The 27,895-nt window shown below is 41.1% G+C and overlaps 2 protein-coding genes across 6 annotated transcripts; one reads left to right on the top strand and one right to left on the bottom strand.

Moving 5' to 3' along the window:
• Positions 1-199: 199 nt before the first annotated feature.
• Positions 200-20,012, bottom strand: ABHD13 (abhydrolase domain containing 13). The gene is made up of 2 exons (XM_061133458.1): positions 19,757-20,012; positions 200-4,995 (listed from the first exon to the last, which is right to left on the bottom strand). Exons 1-2 carry the CDS (start codon positions 19,995-19,997, stop codon positions 3,965-3,967), a joined length of 1,272 nt encoding a protein of 423 aa, XP_060989441.1. The 5' UTR covers positions 19,998-20,012; the 3' UTR covers positions 200-3,964.
• Positions 19,912-27,895, top strand: LIG4 (DNA ligase 4). Of its 5 annotated transcripts, none has more exons than XM_061133457.1 (2): positions 19,912-20,028; positions 24,996-27,895. In XM_061133457.1, the coding sequence occupies exon 2, from the start codon at positions 25,024-25,026 to the stop codon at positions 27,757-27,759; it is 2,736 nt and encodes a 911-aa protein (XP_060989440.1). In that variant the 5' UTR covers positions 19,912-20,028; positions 24,996-25,023; the 3' UTR covers positions 27,760-27,895. The 5 variants fall into 5 exon arrangements, with proteins under 5 accessions (XP_060989440.1, XP_060989437.1, XP_060989439.1 ...); XM_061133454.1 differs by lacking the exon at positions 19,912-20,028 and adding an exon at positions 20,063-20,123; XM_061133456.1 differs by lacking the exon at positions 19,912-20,028 and adding an exon at positions 20,069-20,118.

The raw sequence follows: 27,895 nt of genomic DNA, 5'->3' as shown, positions 1-27,895 counted from the left end.
TTTCATAAAATTTAGGTTAACAGAAAAGACCAAAAACAAACTATCTTAAGACATTAATCAAACTTTTAATGTATCAATTTATTGCATATGTCAGTACAGAAAAATAGAAAGTATATTTTAAAAGAAATTTATTGTAAAAAAACAAATGTAAATGTTTGCTTGCCATGATTACCACATAATGCACTAAAACATTCAAATCTGAGTTATAAAATTTTATTACGGCTTCAAATAAAATATGGCAAATAACAAAATATGATTTACATTCTGAAACTGGATTATTTTATCCTGAATGTATTTGAATAGGTTGAAAACAACTTGAATTTTCAGCATATGGTGTACTGACAGAAACTGTTCAACATACACTCATCCCTGTCACATACGTATATATGACACTTCTCATAAAAGCGTCTCTTAAACACAGTCCTATTGTTAAACTACATTTTTGAGAAACAAAATGTAAATGGAGGTATATTTGCGCCATCTGGCAAAAATGTGTTGACTACTATTAGAATGAATGCATTTATTTCGCCACACAAATGAATACACTATTTCTGATTAGCTAAGATGATGTGCATATATGGCAATATAAGTTAACAGAAGTACTTTTTATTTTCTACTCTGATTTAAAAAATAGATGTCTGTGCTCTGTCATTCACAACTTTACCTGAGTGATATGAAAATAAATTTAAGCGGATAATCCAAAAGTACTCTTCACGTTTCTTTCTCTGTAACTGCAGTCAAACATATTAAGAAAAACAGAGAGGGGGAAGGTCAGTGGAGGTTTGGGGTCTCTCTCAATCACGACCTAATTTAAAAAGGGATGTCCGTGACATCCCTTTTTAAGACTTACCATATTTACTCCTAACCTCAAGGAAGGGACTCAATCAAAAACTACACTTTGGCCGGGCTTGCATGATAGTTTATATAAAATTGAATATGGCCTTCATTAAGTCCACCAAACAAGCCCAGACCCATCTCAAGCCAAATGTTATAAACTACTCGTAAGAAATGAGTATGAAAGCATCGGGTGGCATGAATTCTCAGCAAGTATTACAGTATCATTAATCTGGTGACACAAAGGTGGAACACAGGTTATTATCAACTGTCTAGTCACGAAAAAAATAAACTTAAGCTGCCCCATAACAAAATTCAGAATACCATTTTAATGAAAATACCAGTTTTACAAAGTATTTGCAAAAACATAGGGTAGATACAGTTAACAGGTGCTCCAGCTGCCTTCTCTGTTAGAAATGCCTTGCATTCACATGTTCTGCTTCCTTTTCACCAACCTCAGCAGCTAATGACATCCTAGATCTAACCTTAGGGACAATATGTCACATTTACCTTTCCAGTTGTTCCTATCTTGTCAGTATTCTTCTATCTGTTAGGAATGATTTCCTCCTGTATTTTGCAGTTTCTTTCTTTAGGATACTCTTCGCCATTTTACTTCCAATAATCCCTTTTAAAATAATGGATTTTGATCTCAATGAATTTCATTCTTCCATGTTAAAAATCACTCTAGGATTTCCAAATTACAGTTAAAAACTCCTACAGCTGCTCTTGCATAAATGAGACAGAAATTAATAAACAGGATGGACACAAGCCTATACCCGCTAAGAGATGAGTCCAAAATGAAGGTGTGACTCATGAATTCATGTTTTATTGACCAGTTGCTTTAGCCACAAAATTAGATGTTTAAAAAAAAAAAAAAAAAATGATGCCACGGGCTTCATGAACCCCTGATAACAGGAGTTTGTCTTCTACCTGTTTCCCATCTAAGGAAATAGTCTCAAATACAGGAAGAAGCTAGGAAAGAAAGATTCAAATACTACAGCCCTAGACACAACCTCTCCCCTTTGCTGCAGAAAGGGTCCTCAACCCAAAGAGAAAAATGAAGATAGGAATGGGATACATGCAACTTCTGAAGTCCTGGTGCAAAAAAAGGGGGTGGGGAGGTTGCTAAAAAAAACAAACAAATAAACCTGAAGTACTAAGAAAAACAGCAGCATTAAACACTGATGAAGAAAAAGCTTTTTATGCTTCATCAGTATAGTATTTATAACTAAAGTTGATAAATTGCTCCCCAGTGTACTAAATGATCACAAGAAAACATAATGCACTTTGTAAACGCTAAAAAATGACACAAGTCTGGGTAAGCTCATGTCTAGATAAACTACATTTTTGTGTCTTCTTTCTTTTTAATGTATTACTATCTGGGATAGTCATTCTACACAGCAATGATTGACAGGGTGAAAGCAGCCTTTAATTGTCGTGAATTTATACATACAAAATACACCTTCCGTGATATGCATTTCCAATTTTTTTTTTTAAAGCATGACTTTTTACAATTTATAGAAAACATTATCCTTGAGAAATCACACTTGCTGTATTTTTTTTTTTTTCCTAAACACTGACAGAAAGTGAGAGACAAGAATGTGATTTGGCAAGTGTCTCTAGCCCTGTCTTCACGGAAAGAGTTTTTGACTGAGGTCAAGATTACTGACCCATTCTTTCTCTGCCTGAACTGCTTGCACAAAGCCAATAAATACAACTAAAATAATCAAAACAGCATACGTTAGAGCTGACGTAATAATGTACACATCTCAATTACCTCTAATTCTTGAGGACTGCTTGCTTTTTCAGGTAAATCTTTTAAGTTTAAGGGGCTCTTTTTTTAAGTAAGATTTTTCTTACTCTTCTATATGTCTAAATACTACTTCTCACTTACGGCCATTTAATGGTTAAATGTAGTAATAGGTTCTGTGATAAAAAGCTCTAGAGTTCTTTCACTCACACATTCTCACATGTAGAAAATGAATAAATAAGACTTCCTAAAGCTGTCTTTTGATGCAGCTCCTCTATTTTATAATTGAAACATTAAGCTGAAGAATATAATTTTCATTTAATTTAGTTTTTGTCACTTCTATTTTCAGAAAGTCCAATAAATGCTACCTTGGCTTCAGTGGGATAGATCCACCTAGATATTTGGATTTAAAAAGGCAAATGTAGGAATTTCTGTAAAACAGTATGTACAATAATGTAATAAGACTTTCTAATTGATTCTTAAACAGGTTCTGATCTTCATTATGACTGCTATTAGTGGTTTAGCTGTAGACTTACAAAACTGACAGAAGCTAAAATTCTTTTTGCCACCAAAATTATTGATACAAATGTTAAAAAGTTCAAATATGCACATCAAAGCTGCAGTAAAAGTCTCAATTTCTGTTTTTACATGCCATGATCCAGACTGTACCGAACAAAACATGGTACATTTACACTGGAAAAGGGGGTCCCATTTATTTTGAAGAAAAGGCTGGATCTCAGGATTCAGCAGAGCAAAAGTCAACAGTGACCTGCACACAGGCCTCAATTTCATTTCTGGCTAAAAACAAAATAGAGTTTACATAAAAATAGATGTAACCCAGGTTACCATATACACTGGTATATGATCAGTACTATTTACATTAAAAACAGTGCATTGCATAAGTCAAAGAATAAAATACCACCATGCATTTCATTTTAATTTTTAAGGTGAAAAATGCAATTACAGAATGAAGTTTGCCTACCATGATTGTCCCAATATTTACTAAAGGAATAATACCCAAAGGTTTCTCGTTTACATGTCTCCTTCCACACTTAGTCATTAATCTAAGTGTCACACGGATTACACGTACATCTTGAGCAACAAGAAACTTTTGAATATGCTATAATAGCATATTAAACTAAAGATATGGATACACAACCACACTGAAAAGGTTGATGAAAATGTATGAAGTAATCCCAATAATGATAGTTTTTCAAATGTAAAAAACTATTTGGATCATTTTAAAGGAGCACTGAAGTCCTTTCAAAGTTTAATGTCACTCTTCAGACAAGTACAGACATAACACACTTCTAGAAAGGAGTATTTTTTTTATCATTCTGCACAAATTAAAATACAGTGCATTAATGAAAAGGAAAAGCATCATATAATTGTCACGTTGGATGACGCTTTGGCCATCTCCTCAGAAGGACTCTTCATTACGTCTCTGATGAACTGTTCGAGGGCCGTGAAGTACCCCTGACACTGCCACGTATCGTTATGCGTCCCGTCGGGAAAAATGGCTAATCTCTTAGTCCGAGACGGGGACAGCTCATAGAGCTGCTTCATCATTACTGGTGGGATTAACTGGTCGGAGAGTCCGGAGATGAAGAGAGAAGGCATTCTGCACTGAGAGATTTTTCTGTAGGACAAGAACTTATTTTTGTAGCACCATAAAGGAAGGTAACGCATTGGAAAGAATGAAAATAAAGTGCTGGCCATATGCGGTATGCTTAAAAATGTGTTCTCAACCATAATGGCTGAAATCCTATGTGAATTCTCTGAAGCCAAATGAATAGCTACTGCTCCTCCCAAGGAACGGCCAAAAAGGAAAATTTTTGTTTTGTCAAGGTCGGGTCTGGTCATCACATAGTCCAGCACAGCCTCAGAATCAAGGTAGAGTCCTTCTTCACTTGCTTCCCCTTCACTTTTTCCGTAGCCTCGATAGTCGACCAGCAGCAGATTAACCTTGAGGTTAACCAACATAAGCAAGGCATTCGGCAACCTGTGGCCTATGTTGCCTGCATTCCCGTGAAAATAAATTATAGTCGGGGAATAGGGTGAGCTGTCTCCAGTGTATCTTATCAAAATAAGATTCAGACGCACTCCATCTTTGGTTCTGATGAAAATGTTTTCATGTGGAATACCAGTGGGCATGGGAACATAAAGGCGCGAAGAAGATGGCTGTTCTGGGAAGTAAAGCAATACATCCTGGAATTTATACAGAATACCTGCTATTGATATGAATATTAACAGAAGTAAGACAATGCCTCCATACAGGTGAAAGGTCACTATTAAAGATAAAAGCGAAATGCGGCAGAGAGCCCAAGACCAGGAAGCCAAAGCTACCAGCCATCTTTCAACAAAGTTCCACAGCATCCAGGACTTTTCCATTGTGGCTCTCTGCAGGTGTCCTAGAGAGAGAAAAAGAGAGAGAGAGTTAGCGAGGCGACGTGTATCTATTAGCTTAAAAGTCAGATCCATGATTAACAAATTCCGTCACCAGGAGAATCCTTGGAAACCTACATCAGTCCATCCACAAAACCAACTGTTCTAACTCTCTTGGTCCCCTCGGTTCTCAAGCTCTGCGTTCACCCTCCACTCCTGTGTTGACGAAAGACAAATATGCATCAAATTTATTCATTTTCTAAACAGAAAAAAAAATGCAGGTCTTTTTTAAAAAATGCATTAAGAAATACTTTCATCCATGTATTTTCCTTGATTTAACAGAAAAATAAACTGATGCCACGTTTCCAATGTTTTCCAGAAGGGAACAGAGGCTCAGGAGCCTACATGGATTGACTGCGTCCCAGCTTTGCAGGCAGAAGAGCCCGCAGCCAAGAAGCACGCCGCCAAGGCTCCTGGTGCACCCACTGGTCAGCCGAGGAGGGTGAGGGCAGGCTTCTAACTGGAGGTGAAGCTGACACGTAACATTAGGCTCAGGTCTACTGTACATGCTGTATGATGACCACCACCGTGAGTCTAGTTAACAGCCGTCAACATAGGCAGGAACGACATCCTTTCCTTCCAGTGAGAACGTCTGAGGTGGTACCTCACTGCAGCTCTGGTGTGTATTTCTCTAATTAGTAGACACTGAGCATCTTTTCACGTGCCGCTGGCCATGTGCATGTCTTCCTTGGAGAAATGTCTATTTAGGTCTTCTGCCCATTTTTTGATTGGGTTGTGGTGTTTTGCTGTGTCTCTGATATTGTGCTGTATAAGCTATTTGTCTATTTTGGAAAATAAGCCCTTGGTCTCATGGTTTGCGAATATTGTTTCCCAGTCCATAAGTTGTCTTTTCATTTTGTTTATGGTTTCCTTTGCTGTGCAAAATCTTTTAATTAGGCCCCATTTACTTATTTTTTGCTTTTGTTTCCATGACTCGTGAAGACAGATCCAAAAAACATGGTCGCAATTTATGTCAAGGAGTGTTCTGCCTACCTACTTTATTCTTCTCTATGAAACCGTACATGAGATTGTCTTAATTTCTCTGATAGGTCATTATTAGCATATAGAAACATAACATATTTTTGTACATTGATTTTGTATCCTACATCTTTATTGAGCTAAGTAGGTTGAGGGCAAGTTTTATTAAAGAGGGAGTTAACAGAGTCTAATCTGTCAAGATCAATCCAATATATTTTATTTTCAACTTTCCACATTATACAAAAAAATTATAATTAAACTAGGATAAAAAAAAAAAAGTATCCCCCCCCCCCCATTTGGAGATTTGCCTAGCTAAATTTAAAAAATAATTTAAAATTTGGCTCAGTCGCTCACTCATGTCCGACTCTTTCAGGCCCCATGGACCGTAGCCCACCAGGCTCTTCTGTCTATGAAATCTTCCAGGCAGGAATCCTGGAGTGGGTTGCCATTTCCTTCTCCAGGGGATCTTCTCAACCCAAGGACAGAACCCTTGTCCCTTGCATCTCCTGCACTGGCAGGCAAATTCTTTACCACTAGCACCACCTGAGAAGCCCCTTCCAATACTGTATTATTTTTGAGAAAGAGTCTAATAATTTGTGTTTCACAACTGATTTAAAAGAAACTTTGGACTGCTAGCATTGTGCAACGTGCTACACAGCCCTTACGGCAATTTCATACCAATGAGTCAACAAAGACTGCCACGGTATACTGATAAGGCTGTGAACACTTGGGGATAGGTGTGAAAAAAAGATACAGAAATTCTATCTGAGAACCAGAGGTAAGTGAAGAAAATTACTCACTGGAGGAAAAATCTTTTAAAACTTTGCTGAAAAATATAACTGATGTAAAGAAAATACAAAAGAAAAGCTTTCAGAAGTCAATGCTTTTATAATCAAATAAAGTTTAGGCATACTGTCTTAAAAGGGCAAAAGAGGTGAGATGCTACAATTTTTCGTTGTCATCTACTTAAGTACCATTAAAAAATTCTCTTTTACTAACAAAACTATCAATAAATAAGTTAGTCTTAAATTTAATAAATAATTGTTAATGACTTATTTTTAAAACTTTACTGTATGCCATAAATTTTTACATGTAGCATTTTTATGATGAATTTTAGTTCATCAAATACTGAAGATCAAGTTAAATTATGCTGGCTATAAAGACGAGTTAGATGATTTAATAGATTTAATTTTTCATCAATATCTCACCAAAAACAGTTAACTATTTCACTAAACATGGATTTTCAAATTTGAGTTTTATGTTCGAAAGACTCTCTTTGAATACAAACCAACAGCTTAGCATTTTTCTGAAGTTTCTCTGAAATCAACAGTGCCACCCAGCTGTGGCAAGTTTTATTACAGTAAGCTCCATGCTAGGCCAGAGAGAAGCAGGTGTGGGAGGTGAAGACAAAAATACAAGCCTAAAAGACACAGCAGCAGTGCCTGAGCGTCAGGGGTCAGGCCTGGGTGAGAACCCGGCTGAAAGGGGCCACACTGCACTCAACAAGCCGGGTCCTGCATTAACTGTCCAGGTCAACCAGCAACGTGGCTCACGGTCTAGGACCACTACCCATCACCAGTACACAAGGCAGGGCTACTCAGAAACACAGCTGACCACTTTCCCTTGCATCTAATGCTAACACTTACTTAATTTAATCTTTATTTATGTAAGTGTAAGAGAACGACTTTCATTTGTACCTAGGATTTGTATTAGGAAAATTTGGAAATAGATTGGCATTTACTTTATACATCAAAACAAAAGAATGTTTGTATAATGATTAGGATTAATAAGGTTTGGGATATAACATACAAATATACTAGAGCACTGTACCATTTGGGAAAAATATATCATTTAAGATATTTCTTTAGTGAAAAAAGGTACTTTTTTATTTTTTCACAGTCAAGCCAAACATTTATGACAGAAGTATCAAAGAGATGTGTAACTCAAATATCATTTGTTTTGTGACATATTAGGAAAAAAACACGGTAAAATTCCACCACCTTAAAGTCTGCTCTACCATGTATTTGTTAAGTAATCTTGGGTGTATCACTTATTTTCAGTTTGAATTTTCTTTTCGGTAGAATGAAAATTTTTAAAATGTCCATGTAACTGCATTCTGAACACTGGACATGTATACTGAAGAGTGGACATCAGAAAAGTGGCATATTTCAGTCCATTACTGCTTAGGAATAATAGGATTAACCTTGCAGTTTTCCACAAAGCTTTCCTGAAAAGTCACCTACATTAAATGACTTTGTGATACACAAATGAAATCTTGCAATGGATTGTTACACTGTGCAAGTCAATAAAAGTCAATTCACTTTGAGGAATAGCAAATGGAAGTCAATTTTAAGGACTGGTTACTAAAAAATGTTCTAGAGACTGTGTGTGTCTTCTCTTTAATACACTGCAGCATACAGGTTGTTTAAAGAGATCTCTGCTCACGGACTGCCTTATTTTTCCTAACCCAATTTGCCAATGACTTCTGCTCCCCATTCTGTACCATACCTCCATGCTCTTAGAGGAACTGGATCTAGCAAACAATCCAGGAAGGACTTCTTATTTAACAAATTTGATGAAACTATCAACAAAGTACAATTACTCAAGCCGTAACTCGAGCCATCTGGTGAGATGTAAAAATAACTTCGCATAAACCCAGATGCTATGACGGTCAGTAAAAAACGGACACTTCCCTTGAAAACAGTCCACATATCCTAGAGCTAGCAATAAGTTTCCCATTTGTTTTGCCAAAAAAATTAGTGTGAATAAAGGGTTAACAAAACCTCTTCTCCATGAAAAAATAATGACCTCTGGTTAACCCTCAAGCACTGTTTCCCTGGGAACCTCCTACAGGTAGGTGATCAGAAATATTTTCGAGGAACACTCTGTGTGGTGGACCTGACGTCACTGCAGAGGTAAGTCTGGGCTGAGTGGGGTAAGGTGTGTGCCTGGCACGTTCTCTGCTGAGTCCTGGACACTATGCCCGTGTCCCACAACAAAAGATCCCGTTTCCTGTGGAGCATGAAGCAGTTCGCTCCCAGCACCGCCTGCTCCCAGCCCTGCGTCCTCTTTCCACCGGCCTGAGCTGTCACTTGGAATGATACACCTAGTGCTGCCAGGCCGGGTTTTCTATCTGCATCTTTCAACAAGGCAGTGGGAGGCCGGTGTCAGGTACGGTCTACTGGGTCTTTTGAGAATGTCCAGCTGAACCCAAGACCACAGCTGCTGGTCATGCAGAATAAGCAAAGCAATTAGTTAGCCCTTAAAAAGTACATCCTAGGAGGCAAACTTTATGAAAGGTGTTTCCAGAAGAGGTGGATTTTTTTGCCAGGCTCTTTTGCACGCTGCAATGCATTTGCTGATAACATCTCAGAACCATAAGCAATCAAGAGAAATGGCGAGTTTAACATAGCTGAAGTGAAACCAAAGTTTACACTAATGAGAAAAGCTGCGTAGAGGGAAAGGGTATCAGGCCTGCTGAGCACAGACGCTTGGTCCCCAGCATCCCTCACCTTCCACGCTCCTTTTACATCATCACCATGGCTTTAACCTTATGCCTGCTGGTGGTGGAGGAGTCACTAAGTCGTGCCCAACTCTTGCGACCCCGTGGACTGTAGCCCACCAGGCTCCCTGTCCATGGGATTTTCCAGGCAAGAATACTGGAGAGGGTTGCCATTTCCTTCTCCAGGGGAATCTTCCCGACCCAGGGATCAAACCCGGGTCTCCCGCATGGCAGGCAGATTCTTTATCGAGTGAGCTACAAGGGAAGTCCTTGTAGCTCATTTTAAGTAAATATCTAACTTATTCCCATTTCTCAATTATGCCTTTGCTAAGTTATCACACATTAAATGACTCTCAAGTCCATCTGTGTCTTTAACCATTCCAGTACCTGCTTAACCACTAAGAGAATTCATTAAAAAGCGTGAGCTATCAAAGGATGTCTCATAAAAAGCAAACCCCGCTTGCTAATGAATCCAGTGGATTTTTCTCAATCCACACTGCAACAGTGTACTGCTAAGTGGCACTATATCCTGAATCTTCCTCGGCTTCCAGCAGAATCAAATTCTCATGTGTCTCCCTCTGACCCACCCCTGAACACAGCTGTTTTCCAAGGACTTGTATACTGACCCTTCTTTCCCTCGGGGATTTCATTCTTTCTCATGCGTCCATCATACCTGTTTATGAATTATGAATTCTTCATGTCTACTTCATCCATAATCTCAATTTATCTGTCTGTCGAGTACCTGATGCTTCATAAGCAACGCAAACTTATCCCAAACTAAACAAATCCTCCTTAGCTAATGTTTTCCATGGTTTCTGTAAATTATGAGCAAAAAAGCATGATACACGAACGAATGTTGTTTTTTTGAAAAACAGCTGATTCTAGGGCTTAATATAAAATAACATGCAGACTAAATCTGTGTTACAGTATCAAAAATAAGCACATTATTATAGAATGTTTTACAGCTAAATAAAAAATGTAAATCTTAGAAAAGTAATTTTTGTGCTTTCTATTTAGATAAAGTGGTTAGAAATGTCAATTGAGGGAGGGGGGATCGGGATGGGGAATATGTGTAAATCTATGGCTGATTCATATCAATGTATGACAAAACCCACTGAAATGTTGTGAAGTAATTAGCCTCCAACTAATAAAAAAAAAAAAAAAAAAGAAATGTCAATTGATATTAGTGAACACTTCTCAAAAAATAACCTATTAAAAACATGATTAATTTTTTATTATGCAAAGTAAATCTAATCATGATTGTTTTCTTTTTAAAAAGAACAGTTTTGAAACAGTTAGTAGTATCTTTTTATACTCTATTAATACTTGGATCATAGGAATAAAGGGTTAACAAAACCTTTATGGATCTGCTGATGATCACTGTGAGAATTTTATGGTCAACATTAACTAGGTTGGTTCACTGTGACTGCTCCGTATGCGTCCTATTTTTAAATATCAGTACAATAAGCAGTTCAAGGCTAAAGATACAAAGAATGGATAGCCTGGAGCTGTCAGAATCACCACGCTGGTTAACGGTTAGCCGAGGGTCCAGTCAACTGAGGGAGCGATGACGGACACGCTCACCTGACCTCCGTCATGTGCTCACACATGGACTCAGAAGACGGCAAACGGTTCCATTCCTAAGGGGAAATATTTAAATAACTGTTCTATAAGCTGAGGCTTAAAAAAGAGAGAGTAATACAAGTGTGTGCCCACCCTCACTGATATTATATGAGTTCTCAAGGGTGTTCTCAAGCCCAGCCTAGACCACAGAACAGCCCTGTGGTTGCTTTCCCAGCCTTGTCAGATTCCAGCGCAGGCTATCATCCGATTTAGAGATGAAAGGCAATGCCACCAATACCTGCACCCATCTGCTATCTCAATCACAGACACTACAGACGATTCAAAATTTATAAATATGCAATTTTTTAAAATAACAGGACAAAGCACAACTCCAGGATTAAGAACTGCTCTTACTTTTCATCAAGCAGCTGTCTATGTCTCTTATTTTTATTCATTTAGCACAGTTATTCACAGGAACTGGAAGCATCCAAACAAAACCTAAATAAATACTTGGCAAGGGCAGTGTGAAGCAGAGCAGTTGAACTGGGTGAACTATAAGGTCCCGATGAAACCTGAGACCTTTCTATGCCCGTAGTTCTCAAAGTGTGGCTGCAGACTCCTGGGGTCCCCAAGGTCCATTCAAAGGGTGTTTCATGTCAACAGGATCAGTGTAAGTAGACTGAAACACTATTCGCCGTTTCACTGTTTGACATTTGCACTGGTGGTACCAGACCAAAGATGGGTGAAACTGCTGGTGCCTTGGCAAGATTCAAGACAGGGGCAGCAAAATGCAGGCGCCATCGTACTCTATCACATCTCCATCAGTGAGTCCACGTTTCAACATTTTGTGACGAGTGACCAAGCAAGGGGGGCACGTGAAGCACTAATGCTGAGTGTGCCTGCGGGTGCAGTTCCATCTGAATCTTTGGGACCCTACGGCCTGTACTGAATACATTTGAGGTGTGGGATGAACTAGCTGCTTTATTTCAGTGACACCATTTTTACCTAGAAAGACAACTGACAAACTGTGGTTATTCAGACTTGTGTGTTTGGCCGACATTTTTTCTGGAAAATGAGTGAAGGTGCCAATAGCTTCCTTGACTTTAGAGACTGTTCTGATGGCACTGTGATGGTAAGGACACTAACAAATGTGATTTTTGACAACATATTAAATGTGTGAATATTTGGAAGAATCTGCCCAGCACCGTAAATTAATATTTTCAATGACCCATGACTGGTGTCACAAAAATCAAGCATGGGTAAAAAAAAATCACTGAAAGATAAACCAATAGATTTTACCATAACGGAGACAAAAAGTTCTTTGATATGGATTTCAGATTCTACAATGTAACTGATCTTTAAGAAACTACCATCTGTTGAGTATATCCACAATTATCTGAAAAGACTATTAAAATAACCCCTTTACAACTATAAATCTGTGTGAGCCTGATTTTCTTCATAAACTTCACCTAAAACAACGTACCATACGACAATAAATGCAGAAACATGATAACATGCCTGTCTTCTATTAAGCAGACATTAAAGATATTTACAAAAATGTGAAACAGCGCTATATTCCTTGCTAATTTTTTGGCAAAGATGGCTGTTTGCATAAAAATGTTATTATGTTAAAATACGATGGATTTTTTTACTGTTATTTTTAAGTGGTAAAATTATGTATTTTATAAGTTCCCACTCTTAATTTCTAACACAATTAATACCTTTCTACATAGTCTACATATATGAAAACACTTTGGAGTCCTCAATAATTTTTTAAAATGTGAAGGTGCTCTGAAACAAAAAAAAGTTGAGCACCACTGTTCTACACTGCCTAGCTACCTAATTTTATTGCCTTTTTTCTGCAGAGACTTAACACCTTTAAATTAAGAATGAGGTACTACATTAATTTAAATCTTTTGTGCATTATAATATATACCGGTTTCTAAACCTTTTTAGGTGCTGGTAGAGAAATATCTTCAGTAAAGACACATAATTCCTTCAGGTTCCCAAGGATTATGGCCATAAGACAGATGACAAACATGGGGAGATGACCTTTCAGCCTGGGTCATCTATCGCCCTGAGTGAGGCTTTGACCCAGTCACTGCTGCCATGCACACCTCAGGTGACTAGTCACGTCCACATTTAAACGTGGGGAACCACTCTGAATGAGCATCCTTGTACATCACTTTCCGAGTTTCTACATTTGTAAAAGGAAGCAGTTACCTGAATAATACCTAAGGTCTCACAAATTCTACTGTATAGGTGATAGAGAAAAATTAAAGGCTGGAATTGGAAAGTAGGCACTGGATTATAAATAACACTGTTTTCACTAACTGGTACAGTGGAAATTTGGAGGCCCTGGTTATGTGACTTTTTAAGAGTACCTGAAAAGTTACTGAGAGATACAGGACTTCAGAAACCACAGATGTGTGGAGACCTTGTGATTTTATATTTCAACTGAGGTTTGTAAAATATTTTACTCATCAAACATTTTCAGTCTCTTTCCCAGACCACCACTATCAAAGTAATATTTCTAAACAATGCACAGTCAAAGCTGTAGAAAATAACTGGCTAAACAATCTTCACAGAATAATCAACATCGTTATGTTTTAGGAGTTTGTAACTGATGGGAGGGGAAGAAAAGCTGGTACACAAAGACCATCATGAGCTTCCATGAACTCTGCGGGATTTTTTTCTTTGTTTTGCACAGGGAACTCAGGTTATTCTCTCCAATAAGCAGCAATGTCAGTGATGCAAACAGCACCTTCCAGATTAATTCCAAGTCTACAGTAACAACGACCCTCAACCTCCTCCTCACCGAAGAATATTACTGCTTTCCCTGTGAGGCTGGCAGTCTCTTCATATCAGTCTTTTCTGCTGCAATATTTTATCTAAAAACTTACAGATTAACAACTTACATTAAGAACTAAAACTCAAACTATAGGAATGAATACATTTAATTATGATTGTCCCAATAATCTGTTGCTGTTCGGTCGCTCAGTTGTGTCCCACTCTGCGACCCCACGGACTGCTGCATGCCAGGCTTCCCTGTCCTTCACTATTTCCTGAAGTTTGTTCAAATTAATGTCCACTCAGCTGGTGATGCTATCCAACCATCTCATCCTTGGCCGCCCTCTTCTCCTTTTGCCTTCAATCTTTCCCAGCAGAGTAAACTGGACAAATATGTTATTCTTTCAAGCATAGATAAAATTTTATTTTAATGAAGGTTGGAACTGTCTCACAAAAAAAAGTAAATGCTAATTATCCTCATTATTTTTAAACTGCAAAAGTTTACATCGAATTGCATCGTATATGTTCATTTACTGATTCTGTCAACAGTAAAAGGTTTATAAAAACTATGAAAAATGTTTTACCTATATATAAATTAAATAGGAATTCCTCAAAAACAGATTGAAGAGTAACCAATAATAAATACAATTTTTTTAAAAAACACCATTTAAAAAAGTCGTAAGTGTACTATTAAAGGCTTTTATGTCCATCTCACATGATTATTGTAGGAACATCTTGTTTAAAAAAACAACAAAACTGCTCATACATTAAAAAAAAAAATACCAACAAGTGACAAAACCATGCGTAGGTTCAAGGGAACACTTAAAAAGTGGGAAGCAAATTCACGTGTCACTCCTGACCCCTACATCACAAGGGGAGAATGGTATCCTCTGGGGGAATTCACAGCTTCCAGTCACGTTTCAAGTAACAGAGCAGCAGATTCAGCCTTCCCGCCTTAGTGTATCTGCTTTTCTGCTAAGCACTGGGGAGTTAAGAAACCATGCCAGCTGCACAGCTGAAATGGAAACACAAATAGCTGCGATCAGTGTGCTGGAGACACCGCAGAATGAATTATCTATTTCCCTAATGGTTACCCACAAGTCATCAATAATGAAAGAGCGAGTATTAATAGTCCTTTGGGACAAATGAACAATAACTGCCTATGGATATGCTGGATAGCAACTGAAGAGTTCAGACAGCATTTTAAACTGGGATTTCAATCAGCTTGAGCAGACATCTGGAACACTATACCAGACAGCAGCTCAGTAGCATTTTTGGGTTTCCCTTTCACTTGAAACACAGAAGACTTGGCACATAAGAGTCAACTCTAAGAGAACAAAAAAAAACAGATTCTTGTCACTATGGAAGTCAATCACAATTTGTTCTTAGAGTATAAATATCAAAGAAAGAAAATTTAAAAAAAGAAAAAAGATCCACAAGGCTAAATATGCAAACAGTGATGTTAGAATAAAAAATGATAATGTAATTCAGGAAGTTTCCAACTTGTGAAGGGATAGTGTTCTAAATACAATTAACCAAATGGATGAAACTTAGAACTCATTTTCTTGTAAAATCAATGTTACAGGAGAAGCAAGATTCCCAGGCTAACTCATAAATACACACAGCTCATGCCCTGAAAATGCTACAGCTTCGCAATTCCAGTACCATGTACTGCTGTAGGAGTTAAGGCTTGTAAGAAACAGGAACATAAAATGCAGTAACTTATTATGCAGCCTATCACTTGAGGGAAAGAAAAATCTTAATTAGAAAAAACTAGAATCCTTTTTTAAAGGTCTGTTCTGAAAAGAGTATACAAGGACCTCAAACGTTCTGGAGGTGACTAAACAGGAATTAGAAAGATTTTAGAATCTGGGAGTAACAACTGAGTTCTAAATTAAAGAAAAAAACAGAGAAATAGAAATAGATTCCCCTGAGCTAAGTGACAAGAGAGGAAAGATCATGGCAAAACATGAGGGTGGAGGGTTTCCCTATCCTACTTAAGTCAAACTGTTAACCCAGGACAGCGTGACGTGTCAATGCTCTCATCCAGGCCTGAGGTGTGTCTGAGAAGATGGGAGGCAGGCCAAGATGCGTATGTTCAGATATTCACAATCTGGCTTCCTTTCCTCATTCCAAAGGAAACTATCAATGGCAGGCAATGTCTGTGTGATGGGAAGGAGCCTGTTTCCAAGCTCGGTATGTTAATAGCTAGGTGGCTTTTGCCAACCCATTTACCCTCTCTAAATATATGTCTCCTCGTAGGTAAAAAGGGGATCAAACACCTAATTAAAACTCGGCTGAGATCAAATGTAATACAGTACGTTGATAAACGCAGCTCCTTGTAGGAGACAGAATTTAAAGCATTCTACTTACCTACGAGAGCAGACCAGGAGAAAGTACAACTAGCAGGTCTGCTCGACTTGGATTTTAAATAATGGCAGGACTCGCTGGAGAATACCTGAGTCCTTGCACACAGGAAGTAAAGAGGGCGACACCTTCTTTTTTTCTGTCAAAACCCAGTGCGGGTGGCAGTTCCTTCAGAAAGCCTTTCCTGGACCTCTGCTCCCTACTGTCAACCACGCCACGTCCTGCAGTTTGCACAAACTCACGCGGTGGCACTTCCTAGTGTAGCCTAACTCACCTGCTTTACACGGGCTGCGGATTCCTTGATGACAGTGACATCACCTTACGGAAATCCGCCTAAAGATTTTCAGGAGATTGAGCAAAGCTGGGCACCCAGTAAGCCTCTATTAACAACGACTGGGTTGAGCGGTCTAGGTCGTCAGCAGGACAAGAACACTAGACGGTCAACAGTGACATCTTATTTACTTCTTATTTGGAACAAAACTTAACCTTTTAGCAAAAAAGACATGCGAGCAATCTAAGCCTGCCCACGAAAAATAATGAACTAATCCATGCCGAGTGACACCAGCAATAAGATGTCACGAAAAGCGAGCCTGACACTTAAGAGTCCACATTTCCTTCTGTCTTTCCATTGAGTCCCTACTACAGGGTGAAGGTAACTAAGGTAATTCAAAGAGCCGTTGAATAATAAGACGTGTTGGGGGGCGGGGGGGAGCGGTTGTGACGCCTTGGGCAGTAAACTCTCGTGATGCATTTTGCATAAAAATATCCATACACGTTGCTGACACGGGCGTCTGCAGCGAGACAGACTTTCAACTCCGCGGGGGTGCTCCTAGGCGGCTCCGTCAGCGCCCCGAAGTTCCTGCCCCGACAGCCGCGGCTCTCACGGCCTGTCCCCGACGTGAGCGGCCCAGGCCGCCCCCAGCCTCCTGAGCCCTGGGAGCGGAGCTCCGGCCGCACCCGTCCCGAGGGTGGGCGGGCCGGAGCGGGGGGCGCAGGGGTTCGCGCGCGTCTCTGCAGACGCCGCGGACAGCGGCTCTCAGACGCTCCCCGGGCCCCCTCCAGGCCCGCAGGGCACAGGCGCGTCCCAGGCGCCCACAGCGGCGTCTGTCAGGGCTTCTCCGGCCCCCTCAGCCGGCGGAGGCGCCCCCGCACGGCCCCGCGGCGAACAGCTCCCCGCAGGCCCCCCACCGGCCGCCCCGCACTCACTCAGACCCGCGGGCAGGCCGCGCACTCGAGAGCCGGCGCCGCGCAGCAGCGTCCCCCGGCGCCGCTTCCGTCGCTCCTCATCGTCCTCCTCCTCCGCCTCCCGCCGCGGGGCCGCCGCTGCCGCCGCCGTCGCCACTGTCCGGCTCCGACCTCCCGCGGCGCCGCACTCGGCTCCCCCACTTCCGGCTCACGCTCAGTGTCGCCGGCAAATGCCCCCGCCGGCTCCCACATCACCTGCTCTGGCCCTTCCTCCCGGAGTGGGGAAGGCGGCCCCCGCCCTCCTGGGCATGCGCAGAGACGGCGGCCCGGTAGGGGCGGGGGGAGTGGGGGTGGGGAGGAAGTCCCCGGCGACGGAGGCCCGGGACGGACAAGATAGCGCGAGGCCGGGTACCGCGTGCGATCGCGGTGGGCTGGGTACCCTCGCCGTGGGTGTCAGGCATCCGAGCACCGGTAGGCCTCCCGCCCTGCCTCTGATGCCTCAGGATCTGCTGCAGGACGCTTTTCTTCCCGAAGAAAGAGTGTCTGCCCCAGAAGGTTGTTAGAGGTATGGCAGTGAGTTCCGGCACTTCCATAAGGGCTTCCATAAGGGCACTTAACTTCTTGTCTTCTTCCAGCCCAGCCCGCTCCTACCTTCGTCAGGGTGCACCGTCACGAGCGGTTGCATGTTTTATCAGGCCCCGAGACCTGTACCACTTAGACGGCCCTTTTATTTAAAAAAAAAAAAGAAAGAAAGAAAGAAAAAAATTCAAAACTACCTTTTGCAACTTTTTACAAAAACCCAAGACCGTGGCAACATCTCTAGGGCCCCCTAACAAGACCTTGGAAGTGATCACACAAATGGGAGCCTGAAGCTGGAACGTCGTGACTGTCACGGTCAACCCCCTGCGCACCAAGTTGTACCGAATTGTTTGTTTATAGGTGTCTGTCTCCTGTCAGTCCCTATTCTCCGAACTCTGTTTTGTATCTACAGAGGATATGTCATACTGTTTTCTTAAAATGTGAAATCGCTACCAGATTGAGAGCTCCAGCTCACAGAGGCTCTTGATAATAATTCCTGTTATTACCTGATAAGCACCACCCAGCAAGACAGACGACCGCTTACGAAAATAAACTAATAATCAAAGCAACAGATACTTAATGAAAAACTGTTGATTCTCTTTGAACCAGGCATTAGAAAGGCTACAATAACAGGGTAAATTGGAGAGTGGGATTTGAATCAACTTGAGAGTTTGGTTTCGTGATTCATGGGTCCCTTGTTACATCACTAGTACAGAGCACAGTCCCCAACATTATAGAAGCTCAATAGATGCTGAACAAGGTACAAAAATGTACACGAATGCCTTTGCAGAAGATGGGCATGTAGGGGATCCTTTAACTTAACACAGTTGGATATTCCTCCCAAGTACATGGATAAGTTGACTAGTAGGTGGGAGAATTACCCATGAAACAGTACCATGTGACTTTACAAGTCAAGTGATTTCAGAGAAATATTCAGTCAATATAGGTGAATTAAACATAAAGAAATTAACTGTTGGGCTAGAAGGAGCTAGACCTCAGTCTAGCTTTACTACATATTAGTACTGTGAATTAAATGTGTGTTAGTTTGTAAAAAGAGGTTTTTGTACATTAGACAACTCCTAAGGGCACTTAACGGCTTCAAGATGTATTCTTCAAGCCTGTTGCAGCAAAATTTCATTTTAAAGCAATAGTATTTTATGCTAAAATGAAGTGTCTAATTCTAAAAGTTGTCTCCTCCTACACTTTATGAATAAATTCTCAGTTCTCCATGGTGGAAGAGGACAAACCATAAGAAGATACTGGTGGAAATCTACAGCTTCTAGAACATAAGGATTCGGTTTGTTTTCATTTCTCAATTTTGCATATGTAGTACAATTACAATATCATAGTAGCTGCTCAATAAAGATTTGTGGCATGGTTTTATTTTGAAACTAGAAGTCCACAATTGATTTTCGAATATGCAACTGTTTATATTTTGAATTATACATTTTTTATTCTTATGAATTAGACGAGAACTCATCACAGTTGCACCATCATGAAAAACACATAGGAAAGCACAGGCTTAGACAATTTTGCAAAAGCATATTTTTCCACTTAAATGAAACAGCAGACGTTTGGGGAAGGAAGACGCCCTCTTCCCCCCTGAGAGGTTTCACAACCACAGAAATGAGAGTTGGTACCATTCTTTACACACAGGGAGCAAAACTCGAGAGGTGGTCACCTGCCAAGAGCAGCCTAAAAAGAGAGGCACTGGCTCAAAGTGCCAATAACGAGCCAGTGGACAAAGTGTTTTGCGGTCTTACTTCGGGACGAAATCCACTCTCGCAGGTCAACCGTTTGCAAATAGGATCTGCCGCTGAGGCCAACCGGATATGTGTTTGTAACCACACTGTAACCCCCGCTGCCTCCGGTCCTCCGCAGCGGAGCCAGGCGGGAGGTCCTCCCAGAGCCCGCCGGAAGGTTTACTGCGCCTGCGCACATCGTCTCCCTGACATCACAGCCTCTTGGACCACGCAAGGTGCAGATGGCGCTTGCGCACAGCATCCCTATTAAGTCGGGACCGCCCCATCCACAGGTAAGCGACTGCGCCTGCGCAGGGAGCAGCTGCCGGAAGCGGCCGTCCGCCTCCCTGCTTCCGGTTTGGTGGCGGCGCCTGGGATTTCAGGTCAGGTAGGAGGCTCTTGCGGTGGCAGGGGAGGGACCTCGGATTCCGGGGAGGGCCCAGAGGTGAGGTGAAGGCAGGACAAGTGTTGCCGAGGAGGCAAGGGCCGTGTCTCGTCTTCTCAGTCCAGTGAACGCTGTGGTCTTGAGAGTTCAGGTTTCTCCTTGGTCCCGCCGGCGTCCCCAGCCAGGTGAGGGGGCGTCGATGCCCTGACGACGCGCTGAGTTAGAAGCCCCGTCTCGGCTTCAAGGTGCTTGCTCGGGACCCCACCCTTGGGACGTGGGGCGAGGGAGTGTAGTGCCTTTGACTCAAGAACCGTGTTGGCTGCTTGAATTACCAAGATTCTGGCGCCCACCCTGCCAACTGGGGACCCTCGTACGCAGTTGATGGGAGTAGTGTGGGCCCTTCAGTGATTTTTCACGGGAATCTGGCCTGAGGGATATGAGCGAGTGTGGGCTTGGAGGGAATGCTTGTTTCTCTTCATACACTGGTTTTTTTCTCACGACTAATTTCTTTCTCCTGAGGTTCTTCCAGAATATCACAAAGTGCTGTGGAACGTGGGCTATTTTAATCCCTTTTGTCTTGTCGAGGGTTGTACGGTCACTTTCTCTCCAATAAAATAGCGTTGACTCCTCTCCCATATTCACAGAATAAAACCTCGCTAGTTTGTTTTGTTTTCACTTCAGGAGGATCTAGGCAGCAGTTGAATGGATGATGAGTCATTATTAATACTAATTCTTGTATTCATTCTGTTAAGAGCTTTGCTTGGCACTTTGTAATATTTATGTTTTCAGGTTTTTTTTTTTTTTTTTTCGAACCAACAAACATTATAGTACTGAAATCAGTCAGGGGCTTATTAAATGTCATATACTACGTTAAGCATCTTATGTAAATTGTCAGATGTCATCCTAATTTACATGTAGTTATCAACCTCACTTCACACTTAAGGAAACTTAGAGAAGTTAAATAGTAGAGAAATTAAATAGTGCGTCATATCACACAGCTAATAAGTGTTAGACCTCACACTTAAACTCGGATTTATTGGACTTCTGAGCCCTAAGCACAAACTTGTTTGTTTTGCCTTTTCACAAATCAAAAACATCAGCTAAAATGCTCAGATTCCACAAAATAAGAGTGTGTAAAAAAGCAGTGGAAATACTAATATTTGACTTTTTGTACAGTTTTCATAAGTAAAAATTTTCAAAGTGTGTTCTTTTTATATTAATTTTGGAATCTTGGTTATCTATGTGACAGCCTCAGGACCATGTATAGATCTGCGTCATTATGTGGTTCTCACCGCTCCTGTCATTTGAGTCCTTGCCTGGGGACTTTCTCAGGGAAACTGACTTTGAGTTCGTGGTAGAATCTACAGATAGATCAGAACCCGTACACCAGACGAGCATTCAAAAAAGTGTTTCTCAACATACTTCATTTTATACATACTGTATATGAATTGTAAACAGGGCATTGTGTGTCATAATGTGCTGGGTTGAGGGAGCAGGTCGTGAGAGATGAGACAGCGAGCAGGTCTAACCAGGTGGTGCAGTCAGTTATGCAAATGAGACAGCAAGGGGAAGCCAGCTCTGGTATTCAAAGATAAAAGACTCAGCATTGTGGTCTTCTCCTGGCCTGACTGGCTGGGTAGAAGTTGGGTTTCCTTTGCCAGGAATTTGACTTGAGAAGGGAGACTGTTTTTGCCTATTCGCCCCCAAATGGATGTTGCTCACCTTCCCCAAAGTGGTTATGACTGTTGAATGTTTTAACCAAACACCCCACCATTTGTGTGTTTGTGTGGGTGTGTGATCAGCTCCTGGCTTGCCCTGGTGTGCTTTTCCAGGAACTCAGCTCCACATTTCAGTAATTCATTCGACAAGCCGATGAACTCCTATGTGCCAATTTATGTGGTACAAATTACACCAAATTCTAACTTCCAGAGACTGACAGTTTAGTAAATGTGGTATGGTGATTGATTCCTTGTGCCAACTGCTAGGTTACATGGCCTTGTGCTAACATGATAAGATTCCCTTTTGTTTCCTGGGGTAGGGAATTTCATGGACTCTGTACCACAAGGGATCTCCCCACTCCTGGAAGCAGCTCTGGCTCCCTGCCCTCTGAGCTACTTGAGAACTTGCCAAGAAGTGTCTGAAACTATAAGATAAGGCATTCTTCAGATTCTTAGAGTACACATTTTACTTAAATCTTTTTTGGGAAAGTGAAAGAGGAGAGTGAAAAAGTTGGCTTAAAGCTCAACATTCAGAAAACTAAGATCATGGCTTCCGGTCCCATCACTTCATGGCAAGTAGATGGGGAAACAGTGGAAACAGTGGCTGACTTTATTTTTGGGGGCTCCAAAATCACTGCAGATGGTGATGGCAGCCATCAAATTGAAAGACTCTTACTCCTTGGAGGGAAAGTTATGACCAACCTAGACAGCATATTAAAAAGCAGAGACCTTACTTTGTCAACAAAGGTCTGTCTAGTCAAGGCTATGGTTTTTCCAGTAGTCATGTATAGATGGATGTGAGAGTTGGAGTATAAAAGCTGAGCACCGAAGAATTGCTGCTTTTGAACTGTGGTGTTGGAGAAGACTGTTGAGAGTCCCTTGGACTGTAAGGAGATCCAGCAAATCCATCCTGAAGGAGATCAGTCCTGGGTGTTCATTGGAAGGACTGATGTTGAAACTGAAACTCCAATACTTTGGCCACCTGATGGGAAGAGCTGACTCATTGGAAAAGACCCTGATGCTGGGAAAGATTGAGGGCAGGAGGAGAAGGGGACGACAGAGGATGAGATGGTTGGATGGCATCACCGATTCAATGGACATGGATTTGGGTAGACTCCTGGAGTTGGTGATGCACAGGGAGGCCTGGTGTGCTGCGGTTCATGGGGTCACACAGTCGGACACGACTGAACAACTGAACTGAATTGAGTATATTTTTGTGTTACATAGTTTAAACCATATTAAAATAGTTCTGTTATAGATTTTAATAGAACGTGAACGAATGTTTAAAGCTTCAAAGTAATTTTATGCTTGTGGTAAACACTTTAGCAAATATTCTAGACCCTAGTCCAGCAAGGTCCCCATTTTTTCCTCAGTGTCTTTATTTTTTTTATTTTATTTTTTTTTATTAGTTGGAGGCTAATTACTTCACAACATTTCAGTGGGTTTTGTCATACATTGATATGAATCAGCCATAGAGTTACACGTATTCCCCATCCCGAGCCCCCCTCTATTTTTTTATTATTATTATTTTTTTAGAGAACTTCTTGCTGGTACAGTCATTTCATTAAAATACTTCTGGCATATAGATAGACATGACAAATCACAACCTGAAACTCCATCCTCTAAAGAACCTCAAAGAGCAGTACATTGGTGTAGCATAACCCATGTGGAACTTCTATAGTAATTTTTGATATCCCCAAAGTGCAAAAATAGCTAGCATTTACATAGCCCATACTGTGTGCCAACTACTATTTTAAGTACTTTACATATATATGATAACTCATGATAACCCTATGAGGACAGTACAAGAGTAGTTACTCCATTTACAGATGAAGAAGCTGAGCCAGAGATCGAGCAATTTGCCTAAAGTCACATCGGTTACTTAGGCTCTCAGGTCTTTGCTCTTAGAGTTGCTTAATGTGGAGCCTTTGGCCAGTGATCTTTATTATTTTTTAAAAATGAATTTTGCTTTAAAGATACACTGAAACCTGCTTTATGTTTATTTGTACTTAGGTGGTGGTGGTGGTATCTGGCTCTTGCAACCTCATGGATGGTAGCCCACGGGCTCCTCTGTCCATGGGATTTCCCAGGCAGGAATACTGGAGTGGGTTGCCATTTCCTTCTCCACCGCAGTGACTTTAGAAGATTCTTCAGTGAGAAGCTCTGTCTCATGGCATTTTACTTTTGTTATATTTTTATTAAAGCAATTAGCACTTTATAATCATTCCCATAGCATCCTCTTTTCATTACAGAATGTGCACCTAAAGCAGAAGCATACTGTATTTACCCATAGCACAGTGTCTAGCCCATATGTAGTCAGCAGGTGGTTTGAGGATTATTGGCATGAAAATATGAGCCAAAAAGCTGTGCTAATGAATTTAAATTTGTGAAGCTGTATGAACTGTGATGCTAGAATTGAGAGATAGGTTAAGTTAGAATTTTATGGGGAGGGTATTTTGATTTGGGCTTTGGCTGCCAGAGTGACTTGTCAGAGCAGTGAAGTGATAGTGAACAGTCATAGACTTTGTCAGGAAGGAGAGGGTGCTTATTTGGAGGGGAAGGGGTCTGGATTATCTATGCACAAGGTCAGTTCAGCCAGATTTCAATTCAGTGAACCAGTGATTTGGTAAAAACATGATTTTAAGAAGTTTTTTTCCTACATATAATGGATAAACAACAAGGTCCTTCTGTATAGCACAGGGAACTATATTCAATATCCTGTGATAAACCATAATTTAAAAAAAAGGAAAAAATTACACACACACACATATATATATGTATAATTGAATCACTTTGCTCTACAGCAGAAATATACACAGCATTGTAAATCAACTATAACAAAAAATGAGCTAAAATGTGAAAAATTGTTTGTAAAAAAAAAGATTGTTTCTGACGCTGTACGATGGTGGTCTGAAAGAAAAAGAGAAATACAAGAAAAGACCTTAGGAGCCTAGAAATGAACTGGGATTGAAGCAAAATAGTTGATTATCATTCAGTGTAGAGGTTGCAAAGAGATGTCATTTATAGCATTGATCTGTTTTCATTTAATAAATGTTACTGAACATTTATTATAAACCACACACTCTCTATAAGGTCTTTACATTAAATATTTAGTTGAGTTTTATCTTTTAAAGTTACTCTCTTTTTGCTTTACCAGATAAATCAGAAGATTCACCATCGCTTCTATGGCTGCCTCACAAACCTCACAGACTGTTGCATCTCACGTTCCTTTTGCAGATTTATGTTCAACTTTAGAACGAATACAGAAAAGTAAAGGGCGTGCAGAAAAAGTCAGACACTTCAAAGAATTTTTAGATTCTTGGAGAAAATTTCACGATGCCCTTCATAAGAACCAAAAAGATGTCACAGATTCTTTTTATCCAGCCATGAGACTTATTCTTCCTCAGCTGGAAAGAGAGAGAATGGCCTATGGAATCAAAGAAACTATGCTGGCTAAGCTTTATATTGAATTGCTTAACTTGCCTCGAGATGGAAAAGATGCCCTTAAACTTTTGAACTACAGAACACCAACTGGAACCCGTGGAGACGCTGGAGACTTTGCGATGATTGCATACTTTGTATTGAAACCCAGATGTCTACAGAAAGGAAGCCTAAGCATTCAGCAAGTAAATGACATTTTAGACTCCATTGCCAGCAATAATTCTGCCAAAAGGAAAGACCTAATGAAGAAGAGTGTTCTTCAGCTTATAACTCAGAGTTCAGCACTTGAACAAAAGTGGCTGATACGCATGATTGTTAAGGACCTAAAGCTTGGCTTTAGTCAGCAAACTATATTTTCTGTTTTTCACAGTGATGCTGCCGAGTTGCATAATGTCACCACAGATCTGGAGAAGGTCTGTAGGCAACTGCACGATCCTTCAGTGGGACTCAGTGACATTTCCATCACCTTATTCTCTGCCTTTAAACCCATGCTGGCCGCTATAGCAGATATCGAGCGAATTGAGAAGGACATGAAACACCAGAGTTTCTACATCGAAACCAAGCTGGACGGCGAGCGGATGCAGATGCACAAGGATGGGGATGTGTACCGGTACTTCTCTCGCAATGGGTATAACTATGAGGACCAGTTTGGTGCTTCCCCACAGGAAGGGTCCCTCACACCATTCATTCATAATGCATTCAAACTAGATGTGCTGAACTGTATCCTTGATGGTGAGATGATGGCCTACAACCCTAACACACAGACTTTTATGCAAAAGGGGAATAAGTTTGATATCAAAAGAATGGTGGAAGATTCTGAGCTGCAGACTTGTTATTGTGTTTTTGATGTGTTGATGGTTAATGATAAAAAGCTAGGACATGAGACCCTGAAAAAAAGGTATGAAATTCTTAATAGTGTTTTCACACCCATACCAGGTAGGATAGAAATAGTGCAGAAAACACAAGCTCATACCAAGAAAGAAGTAATTGATGCTTTGAATGAAGCAATAGATAAAAGAGAAGAGGGGATCATGGTAAAACACCCGCTGTCCATTTACAAGCCGGATAAAAGAGGTGAAGGATGGTTAAAAATTAAACCAGAGTATGTCAATGGACTGATGGATGAGCTGGACATCTTAATCATTGGGGGCTACTGGGGGAAGGGTGCCCGGGGTGGGATGATGTCTCATTTTTTGTGCGCTGTGGCAGAGAAGCCCCCTTCTGGTGAAAAACCGTCAGTGTTTCATACTCTGTGTCGCGTTGGCTCAGGTTACACCATGAAAGAACTGTATGACCTGGGTTTGAAGTTGGCCAAACACTGGAAGCCTTTTCATAGGAAAGCCCCACCAAGCAACATTCTCTGTGGAACAGAGAAGCCAGAGGTCTACATCGAGCCTTGCAATTCAGTCATTGTTCAGGTTAAGGCCGCAGAGATCGTCCCCAGTGACATGTATAAAACCGGCTGCACATTGCGTTTTCCACGGATTGAGAAGATAAGAGAAGACAAAGAATGGTACGAATGTACATCCTTGGAGGACTTAGAGCAACTTCGAGGGAAAGCCTGTGGAAAGCTCGCGTCCAGACACCTTTACATGGGTGGTGATGACGAACCACAAGAGAAAAAGCGGAAAGCTGCCCCAAAGATGAAGAAAGTCATTGGAATTATCGAGCACCTAAAAGCTCCCAACCTTTCTAACATCAACAGGGTTTCTACTGTGTTTGAAGACGTGGAGTTTTGTGTCATGAGTGGAACCAGCAGCCATCCCAAGCCTGACCTGGAGAACAGAATCGCCGAACTGGGTGGTTACATAGTACAGAATCCAGGCCCAGACACGTACTGTGTGATCGCAGGGTCTGAGAACATTCGAGTGAAGAATATCATCTCTTCAGATAAACACGATGTCGTCAAGCCAGAGTGGCTGCTAGAGTGTTTTAGGACCAGAAGCTGTGTGCCCTGGCAACCCCGCTTCATGATCCACATGTGCCCGTCGACAAAGCAGCACTTTGCCCAGGAATACGACCAATACGGGGATAGTTACTTTGTTGACACAGATTTGCACCAACTGAAGGAAGTGTTTTCAGGAATTAAAAATGCTGGTGAGCAGACTCCTGGGGAGATGAGTCCTGTGATTGCTGATTTGGAACACAGGTATTCCTGGGCCAGTGCACCTCTTAGCTTGTTTAGACACCACACCGTTTATTTGGACTTGTACGCTGTCATCAATGACTTAAGTACCAGAATCAAGGGAGCTAGGTTAGCCGTCACAGCCTTGGAACTTCGGTTTCATGGAGCGCAGGTAGTTTCTTGTTTGGCTGAGGGGGTGTCTCATGTGATTGTTGGGGAGGACCAGAGTCGGGTTGCAGACTTGAAAGCTATCCGAAGGACTCTTAAGAGGAAGTTTAAAATCTTACAAGAAAGTTGGGTCACTCTATCAATAGACAAGTGTGAATTACAGGAGGAAAATCAGTATTTGGTCTGAAGTTGGCTTTCCTAGTGAGGCAGGCCTCAGATCTGACCAACTCGTTACAACAGATTATCATGATAAAATGTTAAACTATGTTTTATTTTCATCTTTTAAAAATCTGCGTAAAAAGTATTACTAGATACAGTCATCA

This window comes from Dama dama, chromosome 30 (assembly GCF_033118175.1).
Source record: "Dama dama isolate Ldn47 chromosome 30, ASM3311817v1, whole genome shotgun sequence".
NCBI classification, from domain to species: Eukaryota; Metazoa; Chordata; class Mammalia; order Artiodactyla; family Cervidae; genus Dama; species Dama dama.
Note: the sequence above shows the minus strand (reverse complement) of the source record. Positions and strands in the feature narration are given on the sequence as shown.

Excerpts from the sequence above, each read along its gene's own strand:
- LIG4 (XM_061133457.1), top strand. The coding sequence starts at position 25,024 with ATGGCTGCCTCACAAACCTCACAGACTGTTGCATCTCACGTTCCTTTT.
- ABHD13 (XM_061133458.1), bottom strand. The coding sequence starts at position 19,997 with ATGCTGTGCGCAAGCGCCATCTGCACCTTGCGTGGTCCAAGAGGCTGT. Across the intron at positions 4,996-19,756 it reads AGAGTGGATTTCGTCCCGAA|GACACCTGCAGAGAGCCACA; the intron begins GTAAGACCGCAA and ends TTCTCTCTCTAG.